At 40.4% G+C, this 15,624-nt stretch overlaps 1 protein-coding gene across 2 annotated transcripts in view; it reads left to right on the forward strand.

Annotated features, from left to right (window-relative positions):
- PARP14 (poly(ADP-ribose) polymerase family member 14) overlaps window positions 1-15,624 on the forward strand; it is a 42,243-nt gene that overhangs the window by 15,417 nt on the left and 11,202 nt on the right. For both annotated transcript variants that reach the window (XM_049628290.1, XM_049628292.1), the window contains 7 exons: window positions 2,554-4,802; window positions 5,720-5,956; window positions 6,517-6,738; window positions 9,001-9,079; window positions 11,746-11,895; window positions 12,201-12,263; window positions 13,035-13,202. In XM_049628290.1, coding sequence (XP_049484247.1) covers window positions 2,554-4,802; window positions 5,720-5,956; window positions 6,517-6,738; window positions 9,001-9,079; window positions 11,746-11,895; window positions 12,201-12,263; window positions 13,035-13,202 — 3,168 coding nt within the window. The remainder of the gene's footprint in view (window positions 1-2,553; window positions 4,803-5,719; window positions 5,957-6,516; window positions 6,739-9,000; window positions 9,080-11,745; window positions 11,896-12,200; window positions 12,264-13,034; window positions 13,203-15,624) is intronic.

The raw sequence follows: 15,624 nt of genomic DNA on the forward strand, positions 1-15,624 counted from the left end.
GTTGGATGCCTAACCAACCAAGCCATCCAGGCGCCCCTTAAGAGAAGGAACTCTTATTGAATACCTGTTATAGGTGAGATCTTTTGTTGTATTTTCTATCACAGTATTTCACTGAATCCTAGTAATAACTTACATATAGTTACTTTTTCTTGTACAGAGAAGGAAACAGGGTGGAGAATTTAAGCCACAATAAGGAGTCATCTGTGATGATTCTTGGGTCAGACAGATCCTGGCTTTGATGCTTATTAGCTTCGTGATCTTGGGCAAATTACTTTATTACTTCATTATTTTAAATATATTTTTTATTGAAATATAGTTGACACACAATGTTACATTAGGTTTAGATGTTCAACATAGGGATTCAACAACTCTATACCTTATCCTCTGATCACTGTATGGTGTAGCTACTGTCACCATACAGGGCTATTGCAATATCACTGACTGTATTCCCTATGCTATACCTTTCATCCCTGTGACTTACTGATTCTGTAGCTGGAATGTATCTCCCACTCCCCTTTATCCATTTTGCCCATCCTCCAACCCACTTCCCCTTGGCAATCATCAGTTTTTTGTTTATGGGTCTGCTTGTTTGTTCATTTGTTTTGTTTTTCAAGTATTTTATTTATTTTTGGGAGAGTACAAGCAAGGGAGGGGCAGAGAGAGGGGGACAGAAGAGAGCCTGATGTGGGGCTCCAACTCACAAACCATGAGATCATGACATGAGCCACCTAGGTGCTCCCATTTGTTTTGTTTTTTAGACTCCACATAAAAGTGAAATCATATGGTATTTGTCTTTCTCTGACTTATTTCACTTAGCACAATACCTTCTAGGTCCGTCCGTGTTGTCACAAATGGCAAGAGCTCATTGTTTTTTACGGCTAATTAATATTCCATCGTGTGTGTGTGTGTGTGTGTGTGTATAATCACATCTTCTTAATCCATTCATCTGTCAGTGGCCACTTAGGTTGTTTCCATATCTTGGCTATTGTAAATAATGCTGCCATAAACATAGTGGTACATGTATCTTTTTAATTAGTAGGGTTTGTTTTTTTTTTGTTTGGTTTCAGTAAATACCCATTAGTAGAATTACTGGACTGTCTGGTCTTTCTATGTTTTATGTTTTGAGGAATCTCAATACTGTTTTCCACATTGGCTTCACCAATTTACATTCCTACCAACAGTACATGAAGGTTCCTTTTTCTCCACATCCTTGCCAATGCTTGTTATTTCTTGTCTTTTTGATCACGTTAGTGATCCTGCCCAGGCTTGGATCCTGCACAAAGCCATGTTGGGAAGTTCATATTATGTGTAATGACCTCTGAAGGCCACATCCTTTTCATGATGTCTGGCTCCAGGCCTAAGAGACAATCATGCACAAGGGGAAATTATTTTTAACACCTTTATACAAGGATGCTATTTTAATTCAACTTGTTACTGGAGTTCATTCTAATTCCCTTCCTTCTTAGACCTCTTGTGCCCATCTAATAACTAACACAAAATGAAGAGGGGCTTTGGGAAGAAGAGTACCCGCCCATACACACACACACACACACACACACACACACACACACACATCCCACCCTAGGAACTTTCCCAGTAGAAGTGGCAGGAGAGGGGGTCATAGCAGGGACAAGGGGAGGTTCAGAACCTACTGAATCAGAATCCTTGGGGTTGGGCTTTCTAATGACTAGGAGGTGATCCTCTTTGGAACCCCTGGTAAAGGAGCAGGAGCATTGGCTTGAGAGTTAGACACTGGCTCAAATCTTAGATAATACTAATATTAGATGACCCTATTTGAGTTCTCTAACCTTTCCTAGCATCAGTTTTATCATTTGTAAATAGGGATGATAATAATAGTGTCTCTATCTCAAAGGGTTATTGTGAGGATTAAATAAATAAATATATGTAAAGCACTTAAAATGGTGTCTGACACATGGTAAGCTATGGTAATTATTATTATGCTCCCCCTCTTAGAGGTATTAATGGAATCTAAATCATCTATGAAGCCTAAAATTGTGAGACTGTATAAGAAGCAGCAAATAGCATGATTCTTACGTGAGCTTTGCTTTCAGCACCAGAACATTCTTTACACTGGGACCAAACATTGCCCCCATACTTGTGAACAAATTCTTATCTATTTGTTAATCTGGTGGTGATATATCAGTGTTACCAGAAAACAGAAAATAGAGGGGTGCCTGGCTGGCTCAATCAGTGGGGCACGCGACTCTTGATCTCAGGGCTATAATTTTGAGACCTATGATGGGTGTAGAGATTACTTAAAAATAAAATAAAATAAAAAGAAGATAGAATTTGCTTAGCAGAATTTCACCATAGGGTGATCTTGGTTGGAAAGTATTCCATTAAACAAGGGATACCTATGCAGTATTAATACAAATCTATTTATATTTGAGCATAATAACATGCTTTTTAATAGCATGTTATAACATCAAAGTTCTACAAACACGAGGCTTTTTTTTCTCTAATAGAAAAGATTTTTTTTTCACTTGAAATACATTATTCTGGGATTACTTTATTTGTTTCTTTCCTTTTAAGTGTTACACACCATCACGACCAAGAAACTTGACCTCAGTAATATGCCGCTCTCTGTGTTTCCGTACTATGCCTCTTTGGGCACGGCCTTGTACGGAAAGGAAAAACCTCTGATTAAGCTTCCAGCACCATTCAGAGAATCGTTAGATCTTCCCTTATGGAGATTCTTGAAGAAAAAGCACCATCTGATGGATGAGATAAATGAAGAAGTGAGGCGTTGTCACTCTGAACTAATGTGGTCCGAACTCAGTGGTGAAGTTACCATCAGACCTGCAACCACATTATTCAGTCTAGGTAGACTAAGGATCAGGACTTGGCGGAAAGATGTTTCCATAGCATTCTCTAGCATCAGGTCTAAATATAAAGTCACCCCACTGAAAGTGGATCCCATAGTGTGGGACACCATAAAAAATAGTTTAGAAGACGACAGGATTTTGACTGAATTTGATACACTTATGGGGGTTGTAACCTTAGTGGGGAAATCAGAGGATGTACAGAATATTGAGCCACAAATCAAGGAATTAATAGAAAGTACAATTCAAAAAATTAAAAAAGAAGAGCAAAGTGTAAAGGAAAAAGTGGCCATTGCTCCAGGAAGGTATTCTCTTTTGTGTCACAGTGGCATCCTGGAGCGTCTCCGCACTGAGTGCCCAGAGATGGAGATGTCTTATGATGAAGCTTCTCAACATATGAGCTTCAAAGGACTCCGCACAGATGTGTATAAAGCAAAGTGTGAAATACAGAAAAAGATGTACACCATGGCTCAAAAAAACATCCAGCTTCCCCCCGAGATTTTTCAATTTTTGCAAAAAGTAGACTGTACAGAATTCTCTAAGTCTCTTTTTATAGCACAGAAAATTCTTGCTGTTTATGAGCTAGAGGGTACAGCTGTTCTTCTAACCAGCTATTTCTCTGAAGTCCTATTAGATGCTGAAAAGCAAATGGTCAGTGCCTTAAGTTCTAAGCGCATAGACATTGAGGACAAGGACATTCTTAATGGCAAGAAATGGAAAGGGCTCACTCACAGATTGCATAAGAAACATAATTCCTCGTCAAAGACTGTAATAATCGATGAGTTAACTTCAGGAACCAAAGCTGAGGTTATCATTGCAGGCTGTGTGAGAGAAGTGAATGAAACCTATAGCTTGCTTTTTGACTTTGTGGAAGAACACACGAAAATAGAGAGATTGGTTGAAATAGAGCCTTCCATAATCATTGATTATTTGAAGACAGAAAAAAAGCCATTCTGGCAAAAGATAAAGAAGACAAATGTTCAAGTAATTTTCAATGCTGAGAATAAAAAAAAAGGCATTTTACTAATTGGCCCAAAGGCTAAAGTCCTGGACGGCATGCACATCATCAAGCAAGCCTGGGAATCCATCTGTGTTGAAAGCATCCATATTGATAAGCCAGGAGTCAGCCAGTTCTTCCAGGAGAAAGCACAGTATTATAAAAGTGAAGTCAAACGGTTATTTGGATGTTTCATTGAACTACAGGAGAACGGAGGGAAGAAGGAGGGAGGTGGCACTGACGGACAGAAGTGCTCTTCTCGGGCAGAGCTGGCCCCTGGAGTCTCTCTGATTGTGCAACAGGGCGACTTGACACAGTTTCCTGTGGAAGTGGTGGTGAGCACTGCAAATGAGGACCTGAAGCTCTCTGGCGGCCTAGCAGCTGCTCTTTCTAAAGCAGCTGGCCCTGAGCTCCAAGCAGACTGTGACCAGATAGCGAAGAAGATGGGCAAGATCCCCCCTGGCCGTGCCGTCATCTCCAAAGCAGGAAAGCTCCCATACCGGCATGTGATTCATGCCGTGGGGCCCAAGTGGAAGGGAGATGAGGCCCTGAAGTGTGTGCTCCAGTTAAAGAAAGCTATAGAAGAAAGTCTCCATTTGGCTGCAAAATACAAGTACCGATCCATAGCCATCCCTGCTATCAGCTCTGGAGTCTTTGGCTTTCCCTTAGCCCGGTGTGTGAAGACTATTGTTTTGGCTATCAAGAAAAACTTCCAGCTTAACCAGGATGGAAATACCTTGAAAGAGATTTACCTTGTGGATACAGCAGAGAAGGCTGTGGAGGCCTTTGCAGAGACAGTGAAAACTGTATTTGAAGACTCCCTGTCTGTTGCCGCTTCGCTGCCCAGTTTACCCGCAGCAGTCCAGCCCAGCTTGGTAACAGTTCATGGAAACGGACAAATGTCATTGTCCCAGGGAAATCTGAGGCTCCTGCTGGTGAAAGGGGATGTGCAGAGTGCTACGGTGAGTGTCCCTACCTACAGAACACCCACCAAGGTGCTGTGACTCCAGTTAGCCTGTTGCCAAAGGAAGATTAGGATCGAGGGAAAGAATCCCATGCCTGCCCTCCCGGCCTCAAAACCGGTTTCCTCAGAAAACTGGGCTGCTTCATTGAGGCATTTACTAACAGCAATTGGCCAGTTAACCGTGGGGACTACAAGTGTATTCAGATCGCTAGGTCTCCGGTAAATGTGAAAACCCACAGGAAGATCTTACATTTACACTTATCCTCACCACTTACACATTTATACTTTTTCAGTGCCTTTATACCTGTCATATTTTGGCAAATCTAAGGTTAATTTCCTGTCAAATTTACAGAGAGCAGATACAGAAAAATTAGAATATTTGATGAGGGCAGAGGACAGGAATCTTGTCAATGGCGCTGAACCAGGGTGAGCCACGTTACTCCTCAGTGACCCATGCGGGGCAGCTGTGAACATCGCTTGGTCACATTCCCTCTCCTCTCTTCTCTTGGTGCCTTAATCTAGCCTGATTTAGAAAGTCTCTATCAGGTCCAACCAATCTGCTCACAGCTCAAACGTACCGGGCTTATGTTCATGCTGGCCCCCTCCCAGATGACTGTCCTGTCTTCCTCTGCCTGCTGCAGGGATTCCCGTTTTCTAGACCCCAGAAGTCACTTCCTCTGTGCTGCTTCAGTGACCCCATACTATTTATATATTGCTTTTTGACAGCTCTCTGTTGTCCTAGAGTGTTAATTAAATAAGCTTCTAGTAACCCTTTGCCTTGGATGGCATTTCAACCTCTGAAATTAATCATCTTAGTTTCCCCCTCATCGTGCCAAGCACGTGGCTCAAACATAGTCCTCCTTGATGAATGCTTTTTGTTAGCATCTGAGACAAATTGTTGGCTTTCTCTTTAAGGCTGATGTTCTTGTCAACTCCATTCCCATGGATCTTGAGCTTAATAGAGGGCCCCTTTCTCAGGCCCTCCTGGCAAAAGCTGGGCCAAAGCTCCAGGAGGAATTGAACATTGTCGGACAAATGGCAATTGTTGGCATGGGCACAGTTCTCCAAACCAGCGGACACAGTCTGCACTGCCGCCGTGTGCTTCACGTGGTGGCTCCGAACTGGAGAGATGACAGCACATCTTCATACAAGGTGGGCCAGGAGTTAGGTTCTCTAGGAAATTGGGTAGCCCTCTGGACCCTCCTCTCAGGGTAATGTAGCTTGTCTCTCTGTCACATTCTCAGCAGGTTCTATCATTTGGGCTGTTTGTTTTGTTTTGTTTTGTTTTGTTTTGTTTTGTTTTGTTTTAGCCCTAGCTGACTTCTGAAGACTGGTTAATAATATAAATTGATTATAGCGCCCAGTCATTATTGGGGCTCATTAAGAGGTATGGAAAATGGCGCGTCCTCAGTGGGGATAGCAAGGCGAGGGCATGGAGAATGGAAGAGGATGAAGGATTAGAACAGTTTTTGCCCTGCTTCTTATCTTCATTGCTGAGTAAGTTTGGATCTTTTTGGAGGGCCTCTGACGTTCTCTTTTTCTTTTCCTCATCAGCTCCTATACTCTTCTTTCCTTTTTTTGACTGCCCTTCACCTCTGTTGAAAGCGGAGGAGTAGACAGAGATCACGGTCAAAGTTGCTAAATTTTTGTCCTTTTTGTTCTGACTCCCAATTCTAGGAAAGATGCATAAAGTTGTGCTTTGTGCCTTTCAGATCATGGGAGACATAATCAGAAAATGTTTGGAAATCACTGAGAGCTTATCCTTGAAATCAATTGCATTTCCAGCCATAGGAACAGGAAATTTGGGGTTTCCTAAAACCATTTTTGCTGAATTAATCATTTCAGAAGTGTTAAAATTTAGTAGCAAGACTCAACTGACAACTTTACAAGAGGTTTACTTTCTGCTGCACCCGAGTGATCATGGAAATATTCAGGTACAATCTCACTAACTTCTGGTTGTTTTGGCAGCTGAGCCCTCATGTTCTCAAATGTCTTCTTGGTCTATTAGGTTGTTTTTTCCATGTATTTCCCATACATGGGAAAGTAAAGGAATAGTGTAGACTAGTTGTAGCACAGCAAATTTCAAGCAAATTTATGGATATGGAAAAAAAATTAACTTCTTATTAAGGAAATTTTTAAGCATTAATGAAAGTAGACAAAATAGTATAATGAATTCCCTGTACCCATTACTCATCAATCACAATTATCAACCTCTGGCCAATATGTTTCATTTCTATCTCTATTTATTTCCCCTCTTCCTATGTTATTTTTTTCTTTTTATTTATTTATCTTTTTAATTTAAATTTTAGTTACCATAAAGTGAAATATTGGTTTCAGGAATTGAATTTAGTGGTTCATCACTTACATACAGCACCCAGCGCTCATCACAACAAATGCCCTCCTTAGTATACCCATCACCCATCTAGCCCTTCCCCCCCCCCCCAACCTCCCTCCCTCAACCGTCAGTTTGTTGACTATCCTTAAGAGTCTCTTGTGGTTTGTTTCCCTCTCTTCCCGCCCCCTCTTCCCATGTGTTCATCTTTTTTTCCCCCTAAATTCCACATATGAGTGAAATCATATGGTATTTGTCTCTTGAGCAAATCCTAGACATAACTTTATCCATAAACAATTCAGTGTTTATTTTATTTTAAACAATAGGATTCTTTTTGAAAGGTAACATGGCCACAGTGCTATTTCACACATAAAATAAATTGAAAATCATTTCATTATTTTAGCAATTACCAAATGATGTTCAGATTTCCAATTGTCTCATAAAGGCCTTATTTTGTTTTTATAGCTTGTTTGTTTTAATCAGAATCCAAATAAGGCCCCTATATTGCAGTGGAGCTGATATCCCTTAATCCTCTTTTAATCTATAGGATTCCCTTCCATATGAACATGGAAATCTTAATACATAATATAAAAGTTGTAGTCCTCTAAATAGGAGAAAAAGCAGTTGTAGTCTTGTAAATAACATGAGGAGAATGTCAGGATGAGATACAACTAAAAGGTGGGGTTAGAATGAACTCAGCACATCCCCATGTGGGTAGGAGAGTTGGGACTAGAAATACCAGAACCCCCTTCGGTTGTGGAAAGTCTTTCAACCGGCTGTTCACCTTTACACATGGAGCTTCCCTAGAGGCCCATGAGCCTGAGACCCTGGCTCTATAGTCTTCCCTGGCCCCCTCCAGCTACTGTATCAGTCTTTTAGCAAAAAAGTTACTCATTTTTCCCCCCCCCAAAAAAATCTCTCCTGCTTGTTTAAAAGGAGAAATAAAGTGATGATTTGATGGTGTCACTAACAGGAAAAGAAATGGAATTCACAGGCTCACTAACTCTAGAATACATACACCAGCCTCTTATCCCAGAGAGGACTACTCCCCTAATGGTTCCTCTCCTGGTACAAATAAGAAGTTAAAAAATAAAGTGTTTCTGTCCATGTGACTATCTTTCTCATAATACTGCGGGTTTTTTTAACAACTGGCAAGATACCTGCTCTCACTGATTATGAAAACAACACATATTCATTGTAGAAAATTTGAACCATACAAAATGTATTCATTCTTTTAGTTGAATTTCATCCTGGCCTTCTTTTATACATGTGTACTTTTTTTTTTTTTTTAATTATAGAGAGAGAGAGAGAGAGAGAGTGAGTGAGTGCAAGCAGGGGAGGGGCAGAGGGAGAGAGGGAGAAAGAGAATCCCAAGCAGGCCCTGTACTGTCAGCACAGAGCCCAATGTAGGGCTCAAACTCATGAACTGAACTGTGAGATCATGACCTGAGCTGAAATCAATAGTTAGACGCTTAACCGACTGAGCCACCTAGACTCCCCTGAAAATGAGATTTGAAATGGCTACTAAATATTCTAACACATGGATATACTAAAATTTATTTAACCATTTTCCTGTTGGATTGTAAACTGTTTTATATTTTCTCTGTTATAAATAGCATGTAATGAATATGCTTTATATATAATTTATATCTTTGTTCACATATTTAATAGTTTTCCTAGAATGCATTTGTAGAAACAGAGTTATATGTATTATTTTCATAGTTTTAAAAATCTATTATGAAAATAACACTTTGAGAGTTGTTCTCTCCTGAGTATGTGTGCATTCAAGATCAAAAGCCCTGATGAATCAAATTTATTCATCTACTGAGGATTGTAGTGGTCAAAACTGTCTTTGTATTTCCAGGCATTTTCAGATGAATTCGCCAGAAGGACTAATGGAAATTTCGTCAGTGACAAAATTCCCAAGGCTGAAGATAAACAAGGTTCAGTAAAGCTTTTAAATGAGAAATTATTTCTAGTTGCTAAGTAACTATTCAGTGAAAGATGGTAGTGATGTTTTTTTATGAAAGAATCAATTACTGATAAAGAAGATATTAAATTATATCCCATACACCTGAGCATGTAAGACACTGGCTGTGTTTATGTAACCTAAAGTGAAAGAGTAGGTAGGCTAAATTATATAACCTGTACAATGGATTTTTAAGTAGTAATAAGGCTACCATTTTCTAAGGATGATGTGGCATGTTTTCTCAAACAGATAGATTTAAAGAGACAGTACCAACCAAATGCTTCTCCTCTGTCAAATTTGCTGTTGCTATATTCGAGTTTATCCTGTTTGGAGTTTGCTGAGGCTTCTTGATTCTGAATGTGTATGTTTCCCATCAAATTTGGGAATTTTTCAGTCTCTTCTTCAATTATTTTACCACACTGATCTCTCTCCAGTGCCCCGATAACAAGAATGTGAAGTGTTTTGATAGCATTCCACAGGGCCCCAGGATCTCTTTTTTTTCTTTTTTTAAAATCTCTTTTCTCTCTCTGTTCTTCACATTGGATAATTTCTTTTGATCCACTTCCAAGTTCATGGACTCTTTGCTCTGTCCACTAGCCATCCAGTGAATTTTTTTACTTCAGATACTGTATTTTTAAGCTCTAAAATGTCCATTTGGTTCTTTTTAAAAATAGTTTATATTTCTCTGCAGGGCCCCTATTTTTTCCATTCATGCCAAATCATTTCCATGAATTCAACTATGTTTACTTTGACCTCAGGGAGCATAGTTATAGCAGATGCTTTAAAGTCTTGGTCTGATAATTCCAACATCTGGATCATCTTGAGATTAGCATCTGAAATTGATTGTCTTTATCCTTGAGAACTCATCACATTTGCTTGGTTCTTTGGATGACAAACAATTTTGGATTATAGACTGGGCATTTTAAGTGTTATGCTGTGAAACTTGGGTCCTGTTAAAATCCTCTGGGGTACCTGGTTAGCTCAGTCGGTTAAGCATCCTACTTTGGCTCAGGTCATGATCTCAACAGCTTGTGGGTTCAAGCCCTGCGTCAGGCTCTGTGCTGACAGCTCAGAGCCTGGAGCCTGCTTCAAATTCTACGTGTCTCTCTCTCTCTCTCTGCCCCTCCTCTGCTCATGTTCTGTCTCTCTCTGTCTCTCAAAAAGCAAAACAAAACAAAAACAAAAACAATCCTCTGGAAAATGGTGATCATTTTGTTTGTTCTAGCAGACAGTCCGTTCAGTTCACTCTAAGGTTCTGTCTCACCTTCTGTGTGGGTAGCAGTTCCAATGTTAATTTAGTTCTCAAAGCCTTTGTTATGCTGCTTGGGTCTGCTCCCACACTTGCAGCTCTGTGTGAGTTCAGGATTTATCACACTTCACACACAAAATAGGGGCTTCCTTCTCCAGCTCTCACGTGTCTGGGACTCCTGCACTCTCTGGCTCAAGGGAGCCCATTTTCTAGATCCTCTGGCCAGAAAGACAGCGTCTCTGGGAGTGTAAGCTGCCTGTTGGGTTGCCTCATAATTTTGCATGGTAAGATTGCCCTTGTAGGCAAAGTGGAGAGAGAGAGAGAGGGAGAGAGAGAAGGGGGCGGGGGGAGAGAGAGAGAGAGAGAGAGAGAGAGAGCGTGCCTCAGGTATTGCCCATACATACACACTTTTCAGACCATAAGGGCCCTTTCTCTGGATTCTTCTGGACAGAAATACAGAATGCTCCCTGTGGTACCACTGTGGAGTTCTGTGACTGGGCCCACCTTGAGTCAGGGCCTGAATTAAAAAAGAAAAATTATGCACAACCATGATGATTACTTCTCATACTCTTTAGCTCATAGGGACCCTTTCTCCTAATCCTCTGGCCACAAAGACAGGAATTCTTATAGCGTAGTTCTGCAACTGGGCCACCTTGGGCCAGTGCTGGGAGAGAAAAGAGGAAATATTTCAAAACAAAATAAAATGAGAAACTCCCCCTCCCCTTCCAGGTGCCTTCTTCAAGTACTGACTTCCTCCCCCAGTCTGCCTGCTGTTTACTTTTCAGTTCTCAGTTAGTGGCTTTTTTGTATTTATCCTGCATTTTCAATTGTAAATCATGAGTGAAATAGATGCTAGGGGGCCTGACTTCACCCTGGCCAGCAGCAGAAGTCATGTTTGATACGTATTATGTTATATCTATTATATTTATATAATAGATATTATTTATATATATTTATATATAAATATATATTTTATGTATTTATTATACGTATATATATTTAAAGTTTATTTCTTTGTTTTGATAGAGACAGAGACAGTGTGAGCAGAAGAGGGGCAGAGAGTGGGGGAGAGAGAGAGAATCCCAAGCAGGCTGTGCACAGAGCAGAGTGCGATGCGGGCCTTGAACTCACCAACCATGAGATCATGACCTGAGCCAAAATCAAGAGCCAGATGCTTAACTGACTGAACCACTCAGGTGCCCCAATATGTATTATATGTTATAATCCTTTTTCAGAAATGGACCATCACTGGGGCTTAGAGTCAGGGCTGGTTAAGGGCCGGAAGTCACAGAGAGGGGGAAGAAGTATGAGAGGAGCACGTGTGAGGAGTGTGTGATCTAAGTTGTTCTTACTGTTGCCAACTTGGTGATGGACTCCATTTTTCTTCTCAGTTTTCTATGGGACTGGGTTTAGCCCAGATGTAGGAATGCATGAAATGATGATTGGTCCCATCATCTTCCAAGTGGCCTTTGGAGATATCACCAAAGAAGAGGCAGATATGATTGTAAACTCAACATCAAAGACATTTAATCTCAAAGCAGGTACTTGACTTGTCAGATTTTGAGTAGGGTAATAGTCAACTATTCTACAATTGCTACAATTGCTACAAACTGGCTTCTACAACTTTGGCTTATTAACGTTAATTAATAACTTTAAAATTATTTTGACACGGTTTCTGCTAATTGGTAGTTTATAAATTTTTCTTCTTTCTTATCAGAAATACCAGGTGATAGGATTCCTTTGATGATCGGGAAAGCTTTTAGTTAATGAGGCAATCATTCTGATTCAAATGTATTATTTTCATTTTTTAAAATTCATGTTTGTAACTTTGCTTTTTCTCCTGTAGGGGTGTCCAAAGCAATTTTAGAATGTGCTGGACAAAATGTGGAAATGGAATGTTCTCGCCAAGGTAAGGCACAATACTATTTTTTGCTTCAAAATTGTAAGTGGGAGGCTGAATATGGAAGGCTTTGGAGAGGCTGGGGAAAGTCTTGGGATTGGGGAGAAAACGTATTAATCTTAAAATCATACATTTGACCAAAGACTTCTAAGCATAGACAATTAGAAGTGAAAAGCAATCTCACAGTTAAAAAGAGAAAAAAGATTCATCAAAGACCATATTTTAGGAGTCTCTTATTCACATAGAATGCTTTATGTGCCAAACCAAACATTTTGCTTCCTAAACAATCAAAGAGTAGGTTCAATAAAGAAGATGTGGTACATATATATACAATGGAGTATTACTTGGCAATCAAAAAGAATGAAATCTTGCCATTTGCAACTACGTGGATGGAACCAGAGGGTATTATGCTAAGCGAAATTAGTCAGTCAGAGAAAGACAAATATCATACGTCTTCACTCATACAAGGACTTTAAGACATAGAAAAGATGAACACAAGGGAAAGGAAGCAAAAATAATATAAAAACAGGGAGGGGGACAAAACATAAGAGACTCTTAAATATGGAGAACAAACAGAGGGTTACTGGAGAGGTTGTGGGAGGGGGGATGGGCTAAATGGGTAAGGGGCATTAAGGAATCTAGTCCTGAAATCATTGTTGCACTATATGCTAACTAACTTGGATGTAAATTAAAAAAACAAAATAAAATGAAATGAAAAAAAGAGACAAAAAATGTAGGTTCAGTATCTAATTTTGTACCTCTCTGTTTTATGCTTCCCAGTTCAAAAGGGCAACAGTGATTATATAATTACCGAAGGTGGATTATTGAGGTGCAAAAATATTGTTCACGTTATTGGTGGAAACGATGTCAAGAGATCAATCTCCTATGTTTTGCAAGAGTGTGAAAAACGGAATTACTCGTCCATTTGCCTCCCAGCCATTGGGACAGGTTTGTAACCTCTGGCTATCAAGGCGTCCACCTTTCCTTGGATCTGGTGCTGTTAATATAGTTAATGATGAGACTGAGTAAGGGTCTTCACTCCAACGCAGCCCCCTGAGGGAGTAAGCAAAGACTGTGGGTGGTTTAAGTAAGAGGAAAACATCAAGAAAACTGAAGACAGTGTTGAATATTAATTAGAGTGACATTTGCTCTCTCTAATTGGTAGGGAAGAGACAGGAAGGGAGAGAAAAGAAAGAAACCACCCATTCCGTCTGATTCCTCAGTCTCTCTCTTTTCTGTCCCCTACATTATTTAGTCTTTAACCTCTTGCTCCATCCCTTCTCCATCCCTGCTCCATCAGAGCATCCGCTTGCACCTCGCAGTTGCTGACTCTCAGATGAATATTCCTGCCTTCTTCTTACACCTCTTGGACAGTTGGCTGCGTGGGTTGGCCTTAGGACATGTCCACACAGAAGACTCTCAGTCACCAGAGCTTAATGGGTTTTGGTTCTAATGGGTCATAAATTCAACTCCAAATTTCCCCTTTTCAGCCTACTTGCCTCTTTTGTTTTCCTCAAACTATTTAATAGTTGTGTGGGTCTTCATGTATAAGGATGGTGCTTTGGGTTTACCATTAGTGAGGTGATGTTCTTTGAGCTCTTTTCCCAGGAATCTGAGTCATGGGCATTGATTAGGAATTTCTGCTTAGTTTTCCATAAGAGAGCTGGTCCGGGAGGCAAACATTTTCAGACTTGAAGTGGAACATAGCTGATTGGTCCCAAAGAGCCCTGGATTGGTGATTCCATTGTGCAGCAATTGAGTGTTGCCCACTGGCATTCTAAGCCCTCCAAAAGCTTAGCTCAGTACACTTAACCACCCTTGTCATTTTCTGAGCCTTCTTCTAATCCTCTGTTATTTTGATTTCTGTAATTCTCTACCATTCCTCTTAATGTTCCCACATGGAATGCTACATCTATTTTATTACTTTCCTATTTCTGAAAGTATAATTTATAGTCCCTTTATGTTTTCATTCCCCATGTAGTATTATCCAATCTTGGGAGATTAGCCAACATGTCTGTCTGCCTGTTTCTCTATCTCTCTATCTCTATCTATGTATCTGTGTATCTATCTTTTATGAACACGCATTAATGACTCACCAGTCTCTGTCTCCATTGGTTTTTCTTCTGAGCTCTGGTCTTGTATTTCTACATAAACTTTATTTGGGCCAAGAAATCAGACAATTCAAGGGTGGCATAGACCTTCCCAAGAAAAAACAAGGAAATGAGGCAGTTTTCATTTTATATAAATATATACATGTTTGAGTATTTCTGGGTTACTGAAAACCTGTTGTCTCTTCCACTGACCTGGTTGCATTGCTGGTCTGCACAAATGAATCAAGGTTAGCAGATTCTCCTTGCTTGTTGTCTTTACCAGTCTCTATCACCACCTGATTTGGTTCTTAGACTAAAGCACTAAGGACCTTTAGTGGTGTTTATGTGTTGAACTGGGACTGTGATTGAGACAGCTTCTGGCAGTAAAAGAAGCCCTCTCCCTGGTTCCTTACAGACACATGCCTGGGGGAAGGGGTGGGTGTCCAGCGATACTCGCAAGCACCTCAAGTTCAATGTAGACTATGAACTTTCTTCTGTTGTCTTCTGCCCTGAACCTGCCCTTCCTCTTGTATCCCTGATCATGTTAAAAGCATCACTTTCTACTTATAATCCTTGACTCTACAGTCTTTATCACTCCTATGTTCATTAGCTTATTAACTAATTTGATTAAATGTTTACCAAGTGCCTGCCATGTGCCAGGCACTGTGTTTAGGCACTGGAGACAGAAAGATGTCTCAGAAAAGGGTCTAGTCCATAAAGAGCACCTAGCCTACTGTGAGAGACAGACATGTAAACAAACTACTGCAATACAGCACGACTCATGATGCACACATACTGGTGGGTGGGAGGCAAAAAAGAAGGAACACAGGGTCAAAGATAAACCCAGCTGGTCACTAGGTCCTGCTGACTTCACTTCCCAACTGTCTTCTCAGTCCCTGTACCTGACTCTTCATTCTGGCCTCTTCTTTTTGTTCAGCTCTGGTATTTTGCCTAAACTTTTATTATAGCCTCCTATCTAGATATGGGCTCCTGTGGAGGAGACCCACCCCTAGATTTATCCTTCTCAAAAACAGATCTTTTGCCCTGAACACACCAGGCTAAGCATATCAAACCCCTGTTACAGTTCTATCAGGCATAGCCTTTCCCTCAGCTTCTCTTACTTCACCTGTTGAATACCTATTTATGCCCATATATCACATCCTCTGTGTTCTAAGTGCCTAGCTGAGAGCTAGCCCATGATGGGACATAGTAAATGTTTGTTGACAGTGAATGAATGTGTCTGAACACTCCCATTTAAAATCTTCCAAAAATCACGGGAT

This window comes from Panthera uncia, chromosome C2 (genome assembly GCF_023721935.1).
Source record: "Panthera uncia isolate 11264 chromosome C2, Puncia_PCG_1.0, whole genome shotgun sequence".
Taxonomy (NCBI): Eukaryota; Metazoa; Chordata; class Mammalia; order Carnivora; family Felidae; genus Panthera; species Panthera uncia.